The sequence below is a fragment of the Thalia democratica genome, chromosome 3, assembly GCF_965202585.1.
Source record: "Thalia democratica chromosome 3, ktThaDemo2.hap1.1, whole genome shotgun sequence".
NCBI lineage: Eukaryota > Metazoa > Chordata > Thaliacea > Salpida > Salpidae > Thalia > Thalia democratica.
In genome coordinates, this window is record NC_139167.1 from 21,826,287 (window position 1) to 21,848,623 (window position 22,337).

Consider the following 22,337-nt stretch of genomic DNA (forward strand, 5'->3'; position numbering starts at 1 on the left):
AATTTCGCGAACACGTATTGCATTTAAAACTGCTGATTTCAGCATTTTTGCGGTTTGATTGTTATCACAATTGTTTTATTGAGTTTAGAAGACGTTGTTTGTATGAAATATAGGCCAAAAATTTTTTAGGTTTTAAAAGAACAACGTAGACATTATTTGGTAATGTGCTAATTATTAAAGTAAAACTTTTAAACTTAATTGAAAACCCGAATGTACGAAACCTGGAATGAAGTTTACAGGTGCACGCGAGAAAAAATTGCCATCCATTAGTTCAAAATTTCAATTAAATGTTTCTCGTTTATGTTCAAAACGTAGTACAAAAACAATTTGGAGATTGAAGTTGAAAGCGTGAACAAAATATTTTAATTTGTATTAAAAAAACCTCTAAAACAGGGTTTCCCAAAGTGGTCGGTACCGCCCCCTGGGGGCGATTTTAGTAAGTTGGGGGGCAATAATTAGTAAAGGGGCAAAAGGGGGGGGGGCGATTTTTTGATTTTGAAACTTACACTAGATATTCTTGAGTTTCAGATTAAGATTAAAAAAATATAGTCATGTTGGAGGGGGCAATAGCCATTTTAATTTCTTCAAAGGGGGCAATTTAAAATTTTTTTTTGGGAAACCCTGGTCGAGAATAATTAAAGAGTTATTCCCTGTAGTTTTCACAAAAAAAGTCCTAACTTCAGGTTGATCACTTACATAATTTTGTTTTAAAGTGTTTGTTAGGGTCGGTTGCCTTAATTAAGTAGCGGGCCAATTTTCTTACAAAAATTTTCTATCGGGCCCCTCTATACAGAAATAAGTCTTCGCGAGCTATTTATAGATAATTATTGTAATAAATGATACAAAAATGCTATTTAAACCAAAAATTTGGACAAAACAAGCTATAAGACGCACTATTTACGAATAATTACTTAAGTTGAACCCTAGTTGTAAGTTATCACCAAAAAATATTTTTTATACCATTTTAAAAAAGAACGTTATTAGCATAAATGTTCCTCGCAGACCGCATTTTGCCAACCCCTGATTTGAATTTTAAAGTAAGTATGCGCAAAATTAAAGAAATAAAAAAGCACATTTCAATATACAACAACTCTTTGAGGCTTGCGTGTGATTAAAAAAGTCGTCAGCAAACCGCAATACTTTTCATTTCTTCTGTTATATAATTTAGCTAAAAATACATAAAAATAAGTTGCTCAACCTAGATGAAAATGTTTTTTTTTATTTATAACTTGTAAATTTAGGCACTTGTTAGTATTTGTTTAAATCTTGAAGTATAACTACTAAAACTTAAAAACAAAATAAATTTTATTTTAATTAATTTGAACATTTAAACATGTATTTAAACATTCAGGCGTAATTTTAGTTTTTAAAGTTATCATATGTATTTCTTTCTACTTGTAACGTTTTTACAAACAACATTAATTTGTAAACAGTTAAAAAATGTTTATTGTAATCATTTTCAACATGACTTTGTCCTAGATAACGTTGTCTATTTAACAAAACAAGGTAAATTCAGACTAAAACAAAACATTCTATAGATACATTTTTCACTCAATGCCTTGTAATCATGTGACATTACTTTTTTCTAATTTATTTGTTTAAAACGACACTGCTAATGAAATTGTTTTTGTTTGTTTCTATTTGTTTTATTTACAGAAACAAGTGGATAAGAATTAATAAAAGTGCATAATTATTCTAATGATTTTTTTTACTTGAAACGTCTAATTTTTATTAGTCTTGTATCTGAATTTTTGTGCATAAAATTTTATTCAAAAATTACAAGTAAAAAAAAAACTTAATTTCTTGCCAGGCCAAGTCACGAACAATTAAAAAGTTTTGTTAAATTTAAATATATTATCATTTTGTTCAATGTACTAAAATAAAGAATTAATCGTGTCGTTATACCTTTCAAAACTTAAAATTTTACATATAGAGTTCTACATACATGTTTATGTTGTTAAACTTATCATAAAAAATATTTGCGTCTAATGTTAAATAAAAACAGAAGTGTAAGCGATTTTTTGTATACTTTAATGTATTAATATTCTCGGTTTCAAACAGCTCCACGGGTAACATCTAAAATTTAGAAGGTGAATACTAATTAAATTATATACAAATAACACTACTAATTTTTTTTCAAATTAAATGATCAGACGTAACAACACATAAAAATAAAACAAATATAAATAAAAATATATATCACAGGTAACAGCTACTACCAGTAGGCTATGTGTTTCAAGTCGAACGATTATAAAATAAGTTATATACAAATAAATAATAGTAATAAAACTCATAAACAAAACAGTTCCAATCGAACTACCAAACTTAATAATATGATAAAATAATAAAAAAAAGATATAAACAAATTAAAATACAAATAATCCCACAGGTAACATCTACTACCAACTTGCTGTTTGCTTCAAGTCGAACGACCAAATAAAATAAATTGCATATAAATGTATAGTAAAGCAAATATAAATAAAATATTTCACAGGTAACATCTACTACCAGCTGGCTGTGTGTTTCAAGTCGAACGACCAGACGGCCATCAAGAAGTTCATTACGAACTTCGGCGAACTGCAGAAGCGACACCGCTCGTACTTCAACGTCTGCAAGATCTTCTACCCGCAGCTGGGTCACAAGTTCAAGTGGGCCACCCAGGTCCCCAACAACTATCAGTTAGTTTCAAAAATTGTTTATAAAAATTAAAATACCTTAAATTTAAGCTTTTATCACATTTTCACATTTCCTAACAAGTATCAGTTAGTTTCTGATAGTTTTATACTAATAAGTTAAAAAAAAATTCCAAACTCAAATAGATCCCAATAACTTTCAGTAAGACCCTGATAGTTTTTATCAGTTAGTTTTTTATTTTTATTTTGAGTTTTTATACCCTTGTCTTGCCCATTAAGGTTCCTAACAACTACCAATTAGTTTCTGATAATTTAAACCAGTTGGTTTGTTTTTATACTTTGTTTTGGATTTTCCACCCTCTACACTAGGCTACACAAGTCATTTTTGTCAGTAGTTGTGTGAGAATAGTTATTTAGTATGATTTCATAACTTCAATACTTGAAATAATTATTTACATAATTTCTCAACAATATTAAATATTTAACTTTATATTTTATTTAAAATTTTCTATTCTCAACTACGGAACTCATTAAAGTTTTTTATTATATATAAAGAATTGACCGTTTTATATAACAGACCTGCAGAAATACATTTAGTGCTCCTGAAATTACAATCTGGTTTTAATAGATTCTATCTAATAACTAACTTCTTACTTAACTTAAGATAAATTTACAAAATTTTGAGCAGCAACCCTGTGTATAGTCTTCATTTGAGCAGAGTACAATCATAGATTAAAAGTCATTATACGGACCTGCAGGAGTATGAAGTTTAAACATTTTAAAGCGTTCCTCAAATTATAATCTGAATTTAACACAGTGAATTACCATCAATGTTAATTTCTGAAGATCTTGAAAATTTTCCTAATCAGAAATCAGTTTAAGTTCTTCAACTCGAGAACAGTTCAACTATTTATAAAAAAATCCCCTAACTCAAAACTAACAAATAACAGGGACATGCAGAAGCTAGCTTCGCAGTGTTTCAACGTGGCGATGGCGCAGTACCACTACAACATAAAAAATCCCCTAAATAAAAACTAATACTTATAACAACTAACAAATCACAGGGACATGCAGAAGCTAGCTTCGCAGTGCTTCAACGTGGCGATGGCGCAGTACCACTCCAACAGGAGGCAAGCAGTCAGCAAGAAGGAGCAGAGTGTAAGTAGTGGAGGATCCAGCGGAAGGGAGATTTCGTCAGTGTGCACCAGGATCGCCTGTGATAGGTTTATATTTGTTTTATTCATTTAAATGATATTTTATTTAATTACATATCTTCTTTTTGCACTAGGTTAGTAATTGTTTTATTTATTTTATTGATATTTTATTTAATTAAATATCGTCTGTTTGTACCAGGATTGCTTGTGATAAGTTTACATATACAGTTTTTTATGTTATTAGATTATTTGTTCGAAGTTTTATCTGTTTGCACCAGGACAGGATTGCCAAAAAACCTGGAATTTGACAATTTAGGCTAAAAAACTAGAAAAACCAGGAAATTGACAAATTAAAAAAAAAACCTAGGTAAAAAATAAATATGTCACTGGATGGAAAATTTTATTCCATGTTTTTAATCGATTCGTTTTATTGTTAACTGTAATAACTTTATTAAATTAAAACAGGTTGCCAATGACCTCGACCATCGAAGTTCAAGTTGACCACGTTAACCCGTATTTGTACATTGCTGCTGAGGGTAATTAATTTTCAATTGATATATTACTATATTTGAATTCATTAAAGTTAGCCTGTATGTTTTTCCGAAGTAACATTTAAGCTGTTTAGTCCTAGAGATCAAAACAAGTAAAGCTTATTAGAAAATAAAAACAACTGTTTTTTTCTATGACGTTAATTAAATTTATTAGGTAATCACTTTTTGTAAACATCTGAAACTTCAATTTAGAAAATTAAGAATACCAATGTTTTAATACTTTCTTTATTCCCCACTTAATTACAACAAATTGCCAACATTCCCGACTACTTCACTCTACCATAACCTCATAACTTAAGTATTTTTTTCATGACTTATAAGTTGTTTCTCAACACAACAGCCGACATAAACTTCACCCTGTCATCGTCATCTTGCTTCAAGCAAGCAGTGGAAGTTGCCACCAAGGCTTACAACATCCACGATCAAGTCGACAAGAAAGTGTTGTGCTTGGCCAAATCTGCGTTGATTTACAGGTATGTGTACAGTATGTTATATGTTGACGTAAATAAGTTGCAGATCAATGTAGTGCATGTTGGCAATTTTTGAAATTAACTAGTTTGAAGTTTAAAAAAAGTTCACCAAAACTGTTGTGTTGCAACCACTCTAGTATTAAAATACACACTGGTTGTTATGTCAGTTTATATCATGTTGATTAAGCTTTGAAGTAGTCAGTTATTCAATGTTGTGTAATAATTAAATTCACAGGGCACACGCGGTATTTGTCAAGAATAAGTCGTGTGATTTCAATACAACGCACGCTGAAACTGACCTGTTGAAGAAGGCTGCTGAAAAGTTTGTTAAATTTCCATGTTTCTTAGTTAACTTAATTAACATACTGGTTAGTTTTTAGACATTTCATTGTGAAATTGATTTAAGTGTTTCAAAAAATGAGCTCAAACAAGTCTACTCTGATAAAATTATATATACAAATTTAATTGGTATATTCAATTTGGTATATTGCATATTGGCTAGCTTTAAATTTTACGTTACTGACTTGTACTTGTGTTCAATTTTTTAGAATATCATTTAATTTCATCATTCATGTTTTATTTTTGTGTCCCAAAAGTAAGACTAAAAATTTATCCTATTTGTTCTAAGGTTGCTTAAAGTTAACCTGAATGCATATATTTTCATGAATTTTAAACAAATCCATAATACTAATGTTAGTAGAAAAAAAATGTTACTAATGCTATGTTGATTCGAGCAAACATATATACTTTTAAAATGACTGTTGTAACATTTATTTAGACAAAATGTTATGAATTATGTGCCGTACAGGTTTGAATACTAATTATAGGATTTATAACAATTTTCAGACTGTTTAGAAATAACACATTTCACAGCAACTTAATATTTCATATTTCACTGCAATAGTTATTATTTTTTTAGATCTAATAAAAAAGTAGCAGATAAATATAGATGTTGTGGTTATTGGATAACTCATAGAAAGTGTTTCGGTCGAATTTAATTAAATATAAGTTGTTAAAAATACTAATAAGTAATATAAAATACAAATCAACTATTCTAACTAATACAAAAAAGTGAGTAATAAAAGTCTAAAGAAATAACATTTTAAACTTTATAAAAAATTCATTAAAAAGAAAGAGAATGCAGTTATGTTAATGTCATACATTTATTAACTCACATTGTTTTGGTAACTATGCCAGTTAAAGTAAAAAGTATCCCGTTATTAAATTCAAGAAAATATTTACTATATTCTAATGGTTATGTATATGAGTTAACAGTTAATTTTTAAATCACTTAATTAGTTTCAAAATATATTAAAGTAAAATAAATTTCACGTAATGACTGTTTACTGCTTCAAACTTTTCATGTTACACTTTTGTGATGTTTCCAAGAAAAATGTTTTCGTTCAAATCAGATTTGTTTATTTTCCCCTAGGACTCGCCATTGACGCGCTATTTATAAAACTCAAGTAATGAGAAATGAATGTTAAATTTTGTAATTTTTGAGATTTCGTGTCGGAAATTGGATTAATTGCGAGCACTGATAAGTTTGACCTTAAAGAAATTATAAACGGGTTTAAAAAATCTGTTTAAGAAAAAACCCAGCTTAGTAACATAAAAAGTTTAAAAAAATTATGTTCAAAAAATATTGTTACTACAGTTTAAAAGTGAATAAAAAAAGTTTTAAAAATAGGAAAGCAAAAAAAAAGTAGTGAGAAAGTTTATTTTTATAAGCCCAATCGACCATTACGCTTTTTCTTTATTTAGAATGACTTAATTTGCAGATTAAAATCAAATTTATATTTTAAGCTTGTAATAAGCGTATAAAAAACGCTTTGTGTTCTGTCAAAATATTATTTTCATCTACTTTCAAATAATATTTTATCATTTTTTTTTATTTCAATAAACATCCTCACAAATGTTTTTATTTTGATAGATACCACAAGCTAAAACAATCAAAAAAATAATACAAGAAAATATTTTTACTTAAGTTTTATTATATTTTATTTATCCCAGTTAATATGAGTTTAATATCCCAGTTTTAATTCGTCGACTGAGTTCCAAAGTAATGAATCATCAAACTAATGATATCAAATAAAAATATAAACAATTAACGAACTATTACTGTTGACCAAATAAATAAAATAAAATTTTAGTTAAAATTTGTCATTATGAGTTTTGAAAGTAAAATTTTAAAATTTAATATATTCACTTTTTTCAAAAATATTAATTAAACGCATGATAACTTTTTGTGAGCTAGAAACTAAATCTTTTAATATGTTAAATATGTAAGCCGTAATAAAAAATAAATAAAGTCATTTGTAGCTAACATACTGTTTTGTAATAAAATAAAAACAAAAATTGTTACTCAGTTATGTAGGTCGTATAAATTATGTTATTAATTTACAGTACTTAATTAAAAATACACCGTATTAAAAATATTGTGAACTGCTTACAAAACTTCAATCATGTTTAAGAGTTTGATTTAACTGATTTTTTCCATTATTAACAGATGAGTGTAATTTGAAAAATGTTTTATATAAAAATATTTTATGGACCTGGTTCATAAATAGATAATTGCAAACGTCATATAACTAACTACTATTTGTCTATAATCATGTTAAAATTTTGGAAATAATGTCATTTTGTGTTAAAATGTTGAAAATAATGTCATTTTGTGTTAAAATGTTGGAAATAATGTCATTTTGTGTTAAAATGTTGGAAATAATGTCAGTTTGTGTTGTAAACTCAGTGCAAAATGATAAAAGGTCGTTGAGGAAGCTATATAAGCCCTTGAAAAATAGAAAGGCACTCAAAATTCGTCTTGAGCGTAAAAATTTTGTTTTAACAGCGTTTTAACCATGAATTGCAGTGTATATATATTTTTGATACAAACCAAAAAAAAAGTATTTGTTAAATTTAGATTTTTCCACATGTGTTGAAAGAGTTTTGCATCATTCCAGTAACTTTAGTTTTTTCTTTTAAATATACTTTTCTAATTTTAAAACCTGTTAAAAATGTGATTGAATTTTCAGTTTTTAGTCAATTTGTCAGACAGTTAATGATAAAATAAAATTAAGAACGTAAATTGAGCTTAAAATAGTAAACTTTTATTTTTCACGACTACAAATAGAAAGATAAGTTTCTCAAGTATTTGAAATTTATATATAGGCTTTTCTTTTGACAAAAATAGTGAACAAATCGGTAAATGTATATTTTTATTGGTTCAAGAATTATAATTGTTGCTGCAATTACTGCCGGTCATTTTACCAACATTTAATTTCAAATTGCTTGAAAACTTTTGTGTAATATTAACTTTTTTTTAAACATAATATTTAAATGAAGTCTACTTAAGTTATTAAACAATAGTCACCCAAATAAAATAAGTTAGTTAAAGGAAAAGTTATTAGTAGTTATTTTAAATAAACATTGCAACCGTTTTTTATGGTACTGATGTTATTTAGAAGTTTATAAATAAAATACAGTTAAAGTCTAATTATTTTTTATAAGCAAAGGAGTTATGTTTTCTATTATCAATCGACACTATTATATAAGTTAGTTATGATAATTAACTGATAAATATAACTCTCAAACTAATAAAACTTTTGAGACTTCAAACCACCACGATTACATCATTCATTTTATTGACTCTTGAAAGCTTATTGTTTTAAAATTTAGAAATTACAAGTTCTAAATAAAATAAAGTGTAAGCCCGTAAACAGTCGGTTGTAAATTATACTAATTAATAAAAAAAGTATTTTGAAAAATAGCGACATCTCAATATTGATAAATAGTGTTTTTATTAGGAGATTTATTTAACTACATTTAATAAAAAATTAAAAGCTTTCCAACGTTTTCACTCATAATTTAAACTTGAAGAGATAATAAGTGTTTTTATCATTCGTAATTAGTAACTCCCATACAGTTCAAAAGTGATGACATATGCAAACTTAAAAATTCAAAAATTTTGTTTTAAAAATATTATGTTAGAAAAAAAACAACAAGTGGTAAACGAAACAAGGTTTTTAGTTGACAGCTTAGTTTTGTGCAACTTGAACTTATTTATGACAAGCAGTGTTATTAAGTCATGCAAAACTTAATTCCGATAGAACTGTTCAGTTTTATCACACAATTTTATTATCACAAAGCTTATAACAATTGAAGTACAAAAAATAAGTTTATGTACATATTGTATAAATCTCTCTGCTATATTAATGCTATAAAAATTTATTTTTATGAACTCTTACCTGGTTAACTAAAGTTTTACTTGTGTGATATCCTAAATAAATTTTAAAAGTTGAAAAAACTGTACCCGACAAAATATGCTATAGTAATATTATTTTACAATTGAAAAAACTTTATATAAGTATTGCACAAGTAACATTTAAATTGCGAATTTTTGTGACACAAAACCTCACGCAATCGTGACTCTGTTTGTGTATGAGAATTTTCTTAAGTTCAGAATTTAAATTTAATCTTACCGTTCTTATTTAGGATGTTATTTTGAGTTAACGAAGTAAAGTTTAAACATTGTTTTGTTAGTAATTTGCTTTAAAGTAAGTCGGTATTTGTTTTGTGTGTATAAAAATTAGATATCAATATTTAAAGTATACAACTACAGAAAATTAATTTCAAAAAACTTTTATACTTACAGATTAAGTCAGTATTATTTTGACAGTTTTAAAATAAAATCAAATTAAATTACTAAGTGTCTATTGATTGATACTATTTCGTATTGGGAAAAAAAATTATTAGTCTTATTTTATATAACAATGTCTAATGACAATGAAAGAAAAGACCTTTGTTTTTTGAAAAGTTTCCAAAACAAGTTTTTTATATATTTACATCACATATGTTCCAAAAAATATTGTAATTGCATTAAAATTAAAAATAGATAACTAAATGTATGTGTATGTTTACCTGTTCAGTAAAAAAGGTGTTTAAATGAATTTTATTATCAATTTGAGGTCATTGAACCAGTTAACATCTTTATATTTACAATTTCGCCCAATTGAACCAGTTAACAACTTTTATTTACAATTTCACCCGATTATACTTATCTACATCTTTATATTTACAATTTCGCCCGATTAAACTTGTTTACAACTCACAGGTACGAGCACGCTCAGGAGATTTACAAGCAAACCGGGTTGAAGGAAGATCTGAGGTGGGACACGATCAACTGGAACCTCGGTGACACTTTCTACCAGCTTGCTAACAGAATGTTGAACAATTTGCAGGTACTTAATGTTTTATTTAATTAACTAGTTTTAAGTTTCCAATTTAATTTCAAAACATTTTCTGCCAACTTTCTAGCAGAATGTTTAATTATCTGCAGTTTGTTATTATTTTTATTTAAATACTAAAGTTTGATTGTATTTTAAATATAATTTATCTGTAAATCTTGCTAGTTGCTATTTGAATTTTAAAACACATTTCTAGGGTACAGGGTAATCTAGGGTATTATGTAGAATCTAATTAGTAGCCAAACTAAGCGCTATAATTAAATAATGAAAAATACACAGCGTAGAGTTATTAATGTTTTAGTACAATTGTTTTTATATTTGTAGCTATAAAAATCAAATGTATTCTATAGAAACCCTACAAAACATACACTATGAAATTAAAGTATTCAACAGTTTAATAAAAATGTTTTTTGTGTATAACTTTTCACAGATTAAAGTTTTGATAAATCAATAAACATGTACAATGACCGGTGTAAACCTAATTTTGTTTGAAATATAAATAAATATATATATATTGTTTTGGTAATGTATTTAATTTTTGTTTTGTACATGTTTGTAGGTCAGATCCGTTCAACAACAAAGAGACCGTTGGAGCATATTTATCGAACACAGGGTTTAACAAATAATTATTTGCAATAAAATATATAAACGGGTTGAAATTTATTTAAGCAAATAAGTTTTCAATTTCAGACGTTCACTGGAGATACTTTTACCCAGCTAAAAACTTAAAAAAAAACTTAATAGGAAACAGTATAAAACAAAAAATCAATATAAACAGCTTAAAACTAAAACTCAATAGAAACAGCATAAAACTCAAATAGAAACAGTATAAAACCATTCACTCACAACACAGGACACTGCGAACAGTATGGAGGGCGACATGTTCCAGTACCTGACCAAGTCCATCAGGATCTGGAAGTACTTCACGGAGAACCACCTGGACAGCGCCAACCTGAAGGTGGCCCGGAACAGAATCGCCGAGAGCCACCACATGCTCGCCTGCCAGTACAACCAGGCCTACTTGGAGAAGGATCAGGCTCAGGTGAGTATTTTCGTGACGTCATAGTATAAATATACAATCATGCGTACTTGGGTGAAGGATCAGACTCAGGTTGGTTTGTTACGTCATAATATGAAAGTACAATCAGGCTTTTTAAGAAAAGGACCAAGCTCAGGTTAGATATTTGTTGCGTCAGAATATGTATAATGCTTGTCAGTACAATCAAGGACCAAGCTCAGGTAAATATTTTTGTGAGGGCATAATTAAATCAGGATTAGTAAACTGTGACAGGTGATAAACAAAGTTTGCCACACACTCAATCAGGATAATTTTTATGACTTAAAATGAACTTCATAGAAATGATTTTACTTCTAGTTATTAACTTCTTTTTTTATTCCAGTAAAATTTTTATTAGTTTCAAGTTGCTATTGGTTTCAAATTCTTACAAATTCAGGTTGATAAGGATAATTTCCAGTCACCAATCCCAGTTTTTGGTCAATCAAAGCTGCATTTTCTGCTTCAAAGCATCCTTGACAATAACATATGAAATAAAAATACAATAAATAATTATTTATATTTCCAAACAGAAAGCGACCAACTTCCAAAAGGCGATCAAGCATTACCAGAAGGCGGCAACGTTCTTCGCGCTCGCTGTCATGCCAACCGCCGAGTTCTTCTCGAGGGTGGGCATCCTCAACCTGCTCGCTTCCAAGTTCGCCCCTTCCAGCTCCCAGAACGCCAATCTTCCCGCCAACCAGCATAACAACAAGGTGAGAAAATTTCTATGGGTTGATTTAATAAAGTTGTTAAGTTGTTAGTTTTTTTTTGTTTCAGATATCTCCTATGGGTGTGCTTGATTTAACCTTTTTAAAATATAAATTTAATCGTTTGCTAACAAAAGATCCTAGTGAAACAATTTCACTGGAATATAGATAAATGCTTGATTTATTAATTTTGTCAAGTTGTTATGGTTTTTGTTTTGTTTTAAGTCTTTTTTGTTGTAACAGTGAAAAACAAGTTTCAAGTTTTGCAATAAAAACAGTTTGTAGTAAAAAGCTGGTTTTTGTTCAAATTAATTTTGCTCTAATTGTAATAAGCTTTTATTATTTATTATGATAACAAGTGATTTTGTTAAAGTTTTTTTGAAGATTTATTTTATTTAGCTTAATAAATCACAATGATATTTATTCTTTGTTGTTTTTACTATTTTATTAGTTATAATTAAATTTATGTATTAAATATTTGTTATTAATTTCACAGGTTAGCCTATTGAAGAACTGCTTTGAAGATGTTGCTGCTTGCGCGCCTTGCCTCGATGAAATTGTCAAAAATCTTCAGAGGTAAGTAAATAGTTAATTGAATAGGTATAAATAAAACATATGGTTTTTTACAGTAGATTAAAAAATGTTAACTATGACATTTTTTTTACTAAAATGAAAACAATAAATGTATACAGTTTCAAAATTCACAGTGTAACGAACTCAACTTACTAAAGTTGGAATTACTTGAGTGAACAGTTAGCCTAATAAGATTGTATATTATCATGAGTATAAACGAGTTATGTTTAATAAAATGAATACATGTTTACAGAGTGAACAATCAACCTCAGCAGGAGATCCAGAGTGATGAGAATTTGTTGTACAGCCCGACATTTTGTCAAAATCTCCATTCCTGGTTCTCCATCTTCAGTTATATTATAACTACTATTTTCAAGCATAGGTAATTGTTAATAAATATAAAATTAATAATTGAAGTATAGCCACTATTTTCAAGCACAGGTTATTATAATAAATAAATATTTAAATAATAATTACATCATCAACACCATATTCAAGTATAGATTATTATAAATAAATGTATTGTAGTTATAAGTTCACTCCTGATTCACAATATTTTTTTACATCATCACCACCATTATTAAGCACAGGTTATTGTTAACTACGAAATCACATTGTATAAGCCATTGATAGTGCTTTATTTATTTCATCGTCAACAGTGTGATTTAAACTCAGATAAAATAAAATGAATATTCTAAAAACTAGCAAGTTCAATATTACGTCATAACCACCATCTTAGCACTAATACAAAGTCACAATAACATCAATCTTGATCTCAATATAAATTAATTAATAATAACACGTGTAATTGGAAATAAATATCTTTATGAATGATTACAAAAAATTTTAACAACTGCGGATGGAAGGAAAATGATTGTTCTGATAGCAAGAAGTAAAGTTGTAATTTCAAATATATTAAAATAACATTTTATTTATTTCAAACAGTGTTCAAACCCAGCAAGAAAATGACAGTTCTGATAACAAGAAGGTATTCAAAGAAGCTTATGATCAGGTTCTCAGAATCCTCCAAGATGGTAAATTTACGTTTATTTATTATATATAACAACAAAATATCAATCTATTAGTAATTAATTAAATAAACTTACTCCTCTTTTTGTTTTTCAAAATTATAGCGTGTGTTAAGAAATTTAAATAATTAAGTTTAAATTTTTGTAAAAGTTTCAAGCTTCTGACACATTGGATGTTGTTGGAGACATTAAACTAAAATTTTATATAACACAGATGTTACGTTTTTATATTTTTTTTCCACTAACTAATTTTAAATATAAATATATTAATTACAAATAATATAATATTTATATATTTTTACAGCCGATCTACCAAGTATTTCAGAGAACTTTCAACTGATATTAATAAATTTTTAAAATTAACAAATATACATGATAAGATATAGTTTCTTAATTAGAAATAAGAATAATATATTATATTTTTACAGCCGATCTTCTTGGTATCGAGGGCGGCAGGGCGCTTTCCACCGAGATCTCCACCCAGCTGTTGCTCGACAAATCCAACGCCCTCTGCCTGGCCATCCGTCAGACCCCCCACTTCAACAAGTGATTGTGACGTCACAACTTAAACGTGACGACTCTGTTTGCATTTAATGTGTGTAACTATATATATATCAGTGTTTATATACTAAAACGAGTAACTCACCCCTTTTTTTAATAAATAAATTATGTTGTTTTTTGGCGCCATCTTTACTTTTTTGCTATGCTTCGTTGCACAAAACCAATCAAGCGAAAAGGTTTCCCGCCATTTTTAACGGCTTTTTATGTAGTTTTAAGCAGCAGAGTCGCGAGTTTTCACTAAAAACTGCTCACAACTTTACAATTGCAGCTATTTGTTGTTAGCTGGTGTACAAAATATTTCTTTTTGTTTCTATTGTGCTAATCTCTCATTAAAAAGTTGATGAAAACCTCGCTTGCATTTGTCTTTGGTAAATTAAATGCTACAAAAATATATTAAGGTTTCTATTACCGAATATTGAAATACGTTAAGAGCTTTTAACCTAAAAATTATGTTCGCTTGTGTTGTGTAAGTAGTGCAAATTACAATAAGTTTTCTAACCTGTAAAAAACGGATATAGAAGTCCAATAATTTAAAAGATGGTTTTGTATTGATAAAGAGCATAAATAACAGCTTGAAAAGTCAGTCGGCGGGCCAGATTCACTAAAAATTTCTGTAAGGGCCGAACTTTTTTGAAAAATTGTACTTTAAAATAAAAATTTACGGTAATGTAAATGTCATGGTACAATTATTATTGCACTGCTATGTATTAACCATCATCAAGAAGCATACTTTAGAAAATTGTAAGTTGAAAGGTTTTAACTAATTTTCAAAAGAGGTTAAAAGTTTATAAGTGCGTTGCCCATTCCAAATGGAAGATTTTAATGAATTTACAGATTGTTCAATAAGGAATCTTAAGTTGAATTATTGAGACTATTAGCATAAAACGATTTGTTTGATTTAAGTCACCACTATTCATATTTACATAAAAAACCTATCAATGGGTAGTTTAATATTGTCATGGACAGCTGAAAATTAAGATTAGTTTTATTTTGCATTATACAAGTTGGCCACTAAACCTGGAATTCGGCAAATTAAGCCAAACATAATCGTAATTTGAGAAACTTTAAAAATCCTTAAGTTTTGCACACAAATCACTAAAGAACCTTAATTTTTAAACAAATTTTATATGTTAAGTAGTAATATTTTAATTTGAATCTACCTAACAGATCAAAATTCATCATCGAAATTTCATATTTAGAAGCACAATTAAAGTAGCTTTACAGTGTATTTTCAATGTTGTTATACTACTTGATACAATATTTAGACTAAAAACAAAAAATAGACCCAAAAACGTGTACTTATAAAAAACATAGAAAATAAGAAAACTTAAAAGATGTTTCTAAAAAAACCAGTGGCCACCCTGCTTATAGTTAAAACGGCTTTTTGTCCTACACTTAAATGCAGAAGTTTTTTTTTGGCTCTTTTAGTATTTGATATCATTTAACTTAAAGTGTAATCAATGCTTAGGGTCAGATTTAATTGAATTGTGTATATGGTAAAGTTGTTAATGGGGAACAACGGAAAGCACAAAATAGGAGCTTAATATTTTGGAATAAGTTGTTGTACAAGTCCACTTTTTGAAATTCTTAATCACTCATGTAAAACAGCTTGGTTCAACATTAAAAAACACAATAATTGCAGTCAGTAATTAACTTGAATTTATTGAATTATTCCAGACACGGTTTTCAAAACTAAATTTAAATTGTCACTTAAATAGATAACGCCTTTTAACTAGTTAATTTACCCGTTTTCTATTTTACTATCTTACTAGTCGTTAACTACTGATAGTCGAAATCGCCACTAGAAAATCCAAGTTAAAAGAAAGTGATCCAGAATATAAATAAGACTAACCATGAGTGCCATTATAAATTTAGGGGTTGCAATTAGTCGATCGTATTGAAAAGCGTTTAATTTTTTTTAAATTAATAGATATTTTGTAAGTATCAACTTGCCAAAGTGTTAACTAAAACTTTTAAACTTTTAAACCAACTTTAATTATAATTTTAACTATTTTTTGTGAAAAATTTTTTTTACGGAAAACAACTATACACTGAAACAAAAATTTCAAAAAAATCAGAACACTTGCATTTAGCAGTAACAAAGCTCGGATTAAAATAAAAACTTTTTCATTAGCAAGTGTAATAGAATAAGTTAATGTCCACCTAAAAAGGTTTTTAGCTATTAAAATTAATAAGTAAATGGTGGCCTGGAAAACCTGAATTTTTACAATTTAGGCAAAAAAAAAAAGTTCTAAACAACTTTTACAAAACGTGTACTTTCAAAAATCTGGTAGAAAATCATTAAACTTGGAATAAATTTCTCAAAAACCATTGGCAATCCTGTAAGTTTCTAAATTTTTAACGTTTTAAACTATACCAGGGTTTTCCAAACTTTTTTTTATAAGGTCTCTATTGAAGACAAAAAAAAGCTATGACCAGCTCATTAAAAAAGCTAATGTTGAATACGCCAGAGACTTTTGTTTTTGCTCTGTATAGTTAACTCTAGAATATATTAAAATTATGGCTTCATGCCCCCCTTCGAGCTTATGGTCCCCTAAATGTTTTTAATGGCCAAATTTGGGAATCTCTGGTCTGGATAAATTTGAAAATTACCTTTAGGTACGCTAAATTCCTTTTTTTCTCCGTCAACTTCGGAGTACCTAAGTGTAAGTTTCAAAATATTTACCCCTTAATTAATGAAATGGCTCACTATGAGAAACCCTGAACTAGAATGTATTTAGTTAATTTCTACCTAACAGTTTAAAAACAAACCGGGAAAAGCTTATGTATTCAGAGAATTGAAGTTTAAAAGTTTTAAAAAATTAATAACTGATAATTTCTTTTTTATTTTACTTTGCTAAATGATTGTTAATTAAACAAAAAAAAAGTGCTCAATAAGTTTAGTTCAAGGTATGAAAACTCTTTGGTTATCAAGTCATACACCACGGATAAAGTTAACCGTCTTGCCCAGGAATTTTATCTTAAAGCTTTTCAGACAGATTGTCATATTGAATTTTTTGTTACTAGCCGAAAAACTTTTTTTAGTTGTATGTATAATTTCTCTAAAGTGAAATATTAACATGATCGATGACTTACATTCAATTGAACTTTAGTTGAATAATTTTTTTTTTCTTGATTTTATAAGTGGTTTTAGAATAACAAACCAAACAAGGATGAACTATAACTTCACTGAAAACAAACATTTTTTATTTTATATGACTTATCAGAATGTAAAGTGTTTTAATTAAAAAAAAAATTAAAATAAAACTTGTACTTTATTGAAGTTTTAGTTAACTTTACTTTTAAACAATGATATTAGTGCAAATTTAAATACTTTATTCACTACCACGTTTCAGTTTAAAAAATTCCGACCTTGTTAACTATAATAAAATAGTATACTACACTGAACAATGTTGCTTATCTGTAAATAATGTCAAAAAACTGTATTTAAAGTTTTTAGCACACTTACAACAACAATTTTTAGTCACAAGAAAAAAATAAACTTTAAATTTTATTAAATTTTAAACAACATAATTTACACCATCTATCTCATGTGCATTGAGTTTATGTGAACGTTATGCAAAAATTCAAAAGGTCTATTCATTTTAACTTGGAGTCTGTACATTTTTTGAGCAAGATTTTTGTTTTCCTTCATAAAACATAAAAAAAATTCAGACTGAATTTTGAGTGAACCTCATCTAGCAAGCATCATAGTAACTTTTATTTTAACTTGTGTTAAAACTTGCTTGATTAATAACTTAAAGTAAAACTTTTACGGAATTGAAGACTGTATTTTTTAATAAAATGCTAATAAATTGTTTTATACCGGTTTGAGTTTTACCTGTATAATAAACATTTCTGTATACAAAATATACATCATATAGCACTAAATCTACTAACCAGTGCTGAATGATGTACTTTCACATTTAAAGTTTTTAGCAAAAGTGTGTGTGGATTTTAACTTGAGCAGCTTTTTTGTACTGTCAAGCTAAAATAAGATTCATGTGTTATTTTTTTATATAAAGTTCTGTTTTCTACAGTTTTTCAAACATGCAAAAGCATTGTTCGTGCTTTATAACAAAATGAAAAAAAAAGTCAATATCAAGATAAGTGCTAAAGTTAATTAAGACTTTTCCAGTAGAAAGTATTGGGTAAAAAAATCTTAATATTTTAAACTTTTAGTATTAAAGTTTATATAAAGTGTTTTTTATTTTTTTGAATCTTAATTTTTTAAAATTTTATTATTTTTAGCTCAAGATAGTAAAATGCGAGCATAATTTATTAAAAAAACTTTTTTGTTATCGATTCATACACAGTGGATACTGTTTAATGTCCTGTCTTTGCAACTTCTTTTGTAAACACATTAAAGTAATCTACAGCTGTAAAAATTTTTATAACTCATTTCAATATATGTGCAGTAAATAGAATATATATTAAAAGGTGCAAACTTTCACACAAAAAGTTGTACTTAACTAGTAGACAATAAAGATTGTATAATTGAATGTCAATAAAAACTTAACTATACCTATTGATTAAACAAAAACTTATACTTTACAGAGGAGCTAAAAACTAAAATTGTAAAATTTAAATTAGATAACGAAAAAAATAGTTTTCGAGTAAGTAGTCGGCTGTGTTATTTTACTGCAAATTTACGGTTACTTTACATAAATAATTTTTGAAATCAGTACAACGAAGAATTTGTTTATGCCTCTTAAAGTCAAAACATACTTAGGAAAATTACAGTAATAAAAAACAACTTATACATTGTGAACTGGAAAAATATATAAATACTACTATTTAGCTGCTTTGTCAAAAACAAAATATAGTTTAGTATATGTTGTATGTGTCGTTAATGTAAAATAATCTTGCTTATTTTATAATAAGAAAAATTATTATTTTTTTAAAAACATTCTACTATTCTATTATTATATATATAATTTGTTGGAAAGTAAGGTTTTAAAAATACTGGTACATATGCTTCTTAAAGTTAAACGCTTTATTCATCAGCCAGTTCAATTTAAAATAAAAAGAACTTTACTAAACATAGATGCAAAAGTTATACAAAAAATTTTACTAAAGTAAAGTGCTTTTTATTTTAAATTGAACTGGCTGATAATTAAAGCGTTTAGCTTTATGAAACATATCTACTAGTATTTTAAAAATCGTACTTTTCTAATAAACTGTTTAAAAACCCTTCAAGTAGGCTCTGTAGAAGGTGTTCAAGTTTAAATAATAACCTTGTTAAATATTTACATATAATATATAATATATATTATATATATATATAAAAGTTTATTTCAAGATGTAAAACTCAAAGGACTCGAGTCCTTTGAGTTTTACATCTTGAAATAAACTTTTTTATTAATAAAGCCCATAAGGTGGGCTCAGTGTGAAAGATTTGATTTATCTAGTTAAATAACTTAATTCTATATATATATATATATATATAGAGTTAATTTGTTACTTTGTTTATACTTTAATTTTGTTGCAGTATTAAAGAGCTGGTTTAAACTAAACTTAAAAATATATCTAATTATTGTGTAGCAGAAAGTAAAATCGCCATTTTGTTTTAAACTACCTTTTGTTTTGAATTGTTTGAAAAAGTGGTAGATTATCAAAACTAAAACAAAATTAAAGCATGTCAGATGAATTGTTGTCAATAGGTAGGTGTAAGCAGTTTTTGAATATATTTTCAATTTTGAGCATGGAAAAAAAAAAAAAAAAGTTTAGAGTATACAATTAAATCAATTTTCCAAAGTATGCCAAAACTAAAAATAAAGTTTTTGTATAATTATATACTTTAAATAAATCCAATAGAAAACAAGGTTATGCAAAAAGGAAGATTTAAGTTAGTTTTAGTTTTTACCAAAGTCTTTTCAGCCTTAAAAAACCCAGCCTCAAAAATGAAAAATTTTGCAACTTTTTTGAATGATTTTATTCACATACTTAAATCCTTGACAACCAACTTTTTTACATGATTTTAAGTGCTGACAATTATCAAGGCTCATTGTTCACAAGTAAAGTGTGCTTTTAAGTGAGCCTTCTTTATAAAAAAAAACAAAGGCTTTACCAAAAAAATAATATTAATCAAAAAAAACAAATGCAACAACTTTAACCGATTGCTAATAAGTTACCAAAAAAATTAATATTAATCAGTTTTTTATTATTGTAATAAATTATTACCAAATTATTAATTTTTAAATAGTAAGCACTTTATTTTTAAGCTGTAGAATAGTTTACGAATTATTTATATTATATCTTATAAAAATATATTTAACCGATATACAGCATAAACATTTCAATTTAAAAACTGTATAAACAATGAACCTCACCGCACGATCAACAACAAAAGCATCCGAGACAATCCTACGACCGGTTTCGTTCTAATTAGGACTCATCAGGTAGGAATAGTCGCGAGAAACCGCTGTTGTGATCTTACCAAGCGGGCTTTATTACAAAGAACTGAAGCGACCGTTTGTGGGTAAAGTCCGAAAAATTGACGCAGGCAAATCTTCACAGCCCAACGTCTTAGACATTGTCAGCTTAATGTGAGATTTTACTCTCCACGCTCGTTTTATCAGATTTAGCCAATATTTATTTCGGCCATCGTCAACAAGTTGAGATGTTTTATGCCAGGGGTCGGCAGGCAGTTGGTGGTCGCGGGCCAAATTTCAAGTTTACAAAGTCTTCGCGGGCCGCAGTTTTAGTTTTAGTGACATTTGAATAATCTTTTTGTTTTAGTTTTAGTCACACTAGAGAAAAGTTTTAATTTTATTAACCTTATCATTTTAAATGACTTTTAGCTATACATTGAATGACTATTTAAATAAAATTAAATTTGGATAAAATTTACATTGACTAATATACTTATGTGTTAATAAACTATGTACTTTCATAAGCACTTAATAAGTTAATTTTAATACTTTTCTAATTTTACATACAATTTAACTCCCTATAAAAACAAAACTTGAAAGACAACTTATAAGTTACTTTTATATATTTGTTATATTATCAACCCCTTTTTTCATATTTCTAAGAATATTAACTTCAAAAAAAAGTTTTTGCGTGTTAAATAGTTTACATTTAATAAAAAATTTAGTAATTAGTTAATTTAATGAAATTGATACCTGTTTGTATTATAGAAAGCTAGAACAAATTCTTTAACATAATTAATTTTCGAATACTTAAATAAAATATCTTATTAGTAACTATTTTTTTACATGGTTGTCACTTAAAAAGCAAAAAAGTCTGAGTTGTATCAAACCAGCCTAAGTTCATTAAAAGTTTAAAAAGCTAGTAAATCGTTGTATATCAAGCTTAAGTACCTAGTAAGAATATCATCATCATTAAAAAGTACACAAAGTGTAAAAAAACAAGAAAAAACTACAATTAGTAAATTACACTACAGTCATAAAAGCTATTCTGGGAATTCTAAGATTTCTTTAAAGTGTTTGAAATAAAAATGTTTCACACACATCTGAGTTTTCAAGCTTTTAAAATAGCCTGTTTGTGTAGCAATCCAGTTAAAACAAAGATCACAACATAAAGAAATAACGAAACTTATTAACAGTAAACAAATTACATGCCAAAAAAATATAAGTCAGCTGGAATGGACAATTAACTTTCTTAAACGTTTTTAACAAAACAAAACTTTATTGAATTATAGCAAAGAGAAAAACTATTTTTTTATTAAGCATTACAGCAATTCTTTATCTGCAAATAGAATAAAGCATTTAAAAATATTAGTTCTAAAATAAAAGACGAGCAACAAAAATAAAAATAAAACGTTAGTTAGGAGTTATTGCGAGAAACGATAAAAAAACAAATCAGCAAAGTCAGTTCCAACAAAGCACATGATTATCTTCAGTAACTATAAAAAAGTATCAGAAATTATCAGAAAAAAGTTGTTAGGCAAGTTATAAAGTAGCAAAATCTATTGTTAAAAATGAGATAACGTTTATAATTGAAAAATTTTTTAAAGAATTTTTGTTGGCAGTAATAAAAAACTTTTGTTTATTTCTTCAATGACAACAAAAAGTCCTAACTAAGAAATGCATTAAGGTTATAAAGTCGCATAAATCAAATTATGACTTTAATCAATATGTTAAAATGAGAGCACTTATAGAAAAACTATTGCTCATCTGAGAATTTTTATTAGAGATGTTTTTTTAACTTTGACACTTTAGTATAATTTCTTGGTTTAGTTCAAACACGAAGCACAACAATCGGTAAAATTTTACAAGTAAAGGTGCAATGCACCAAAAGTTTTTAGAAGTACAATTTCTTCTTTTATTTTTAGTATAAAGTTTAATTAAAGTTTAAAAAGTGTCTTATAAAGTATATCAATATTAAAAAACACT

The 22,337-nt window shown here is 27.3% G+C and overlaps 1 protein-coding gene across 3 annotated transcripts in view; it reads left to right on the forward strand.

Annotated features, from left to right (window-relative positions):
• LOC145831890 (uncharacterized) overlaps positions 1 to 14,304 on the forward strand; it is a 33,774-nt gene extending 19,470 nt beyond the window's left edge. For all 3 annotated transcript variants that reach the window (XM_082939242.1, XM_082939240.1, XM_082939243.1), the window contains exons 12-23: positions 2,495 to 2,678; positions 3,698 to 3,856; positions 4,253 to 4,323; positions 4,679 to 4,811; positions 5,044 to 5,130; positions 9,919 to 10,045; positions 10,905 to 11,093; positions 11,639 to 11,821; positions 12,312 to 12,391; positions 12,642 to 12,770; positions 13,334 to 13,422; positions 13,845 to 14,304. In XM_082939242.1, the coding sequence (XP_082795368.1) occupies positions 2,495 to 2,678; positions 3,698 to 3,856; positions 4,253 to 4,323; positions 4,679 to 4,811; positions 5,044 to 5,130; positions 9,919 to 10,045; positions 10,905 to 11,093; positions 11,639 to 11,821; positions 12,312 to 12,391; positions 12,642 to 12,770; positions 13,334 to 13,422; positions 13,845 to 13,966 (1,553 nt within the window). In that variant the 3' untranslated portion in view covers positions 13,967 to 14,304. The remainder of the gene's footprint in view (positions 1 to 2,494; positions 2,679 to 3,697; positions 3,857 to 4,252; positions 4,324 to 4,678; positions 4,812 to 5,043; positions 5,131 to 9,918; positions 10,046 to 10,904; positions 11,094 to 11,638; positions 11,822 to 12,311; positions 12,392 to 12,641; positions 12,771 to 13,333; positions 13,423 to 13,844) is intronic.
• Positions 14,305 to 22,337: the final 8,033 nt, after the last annotated feature.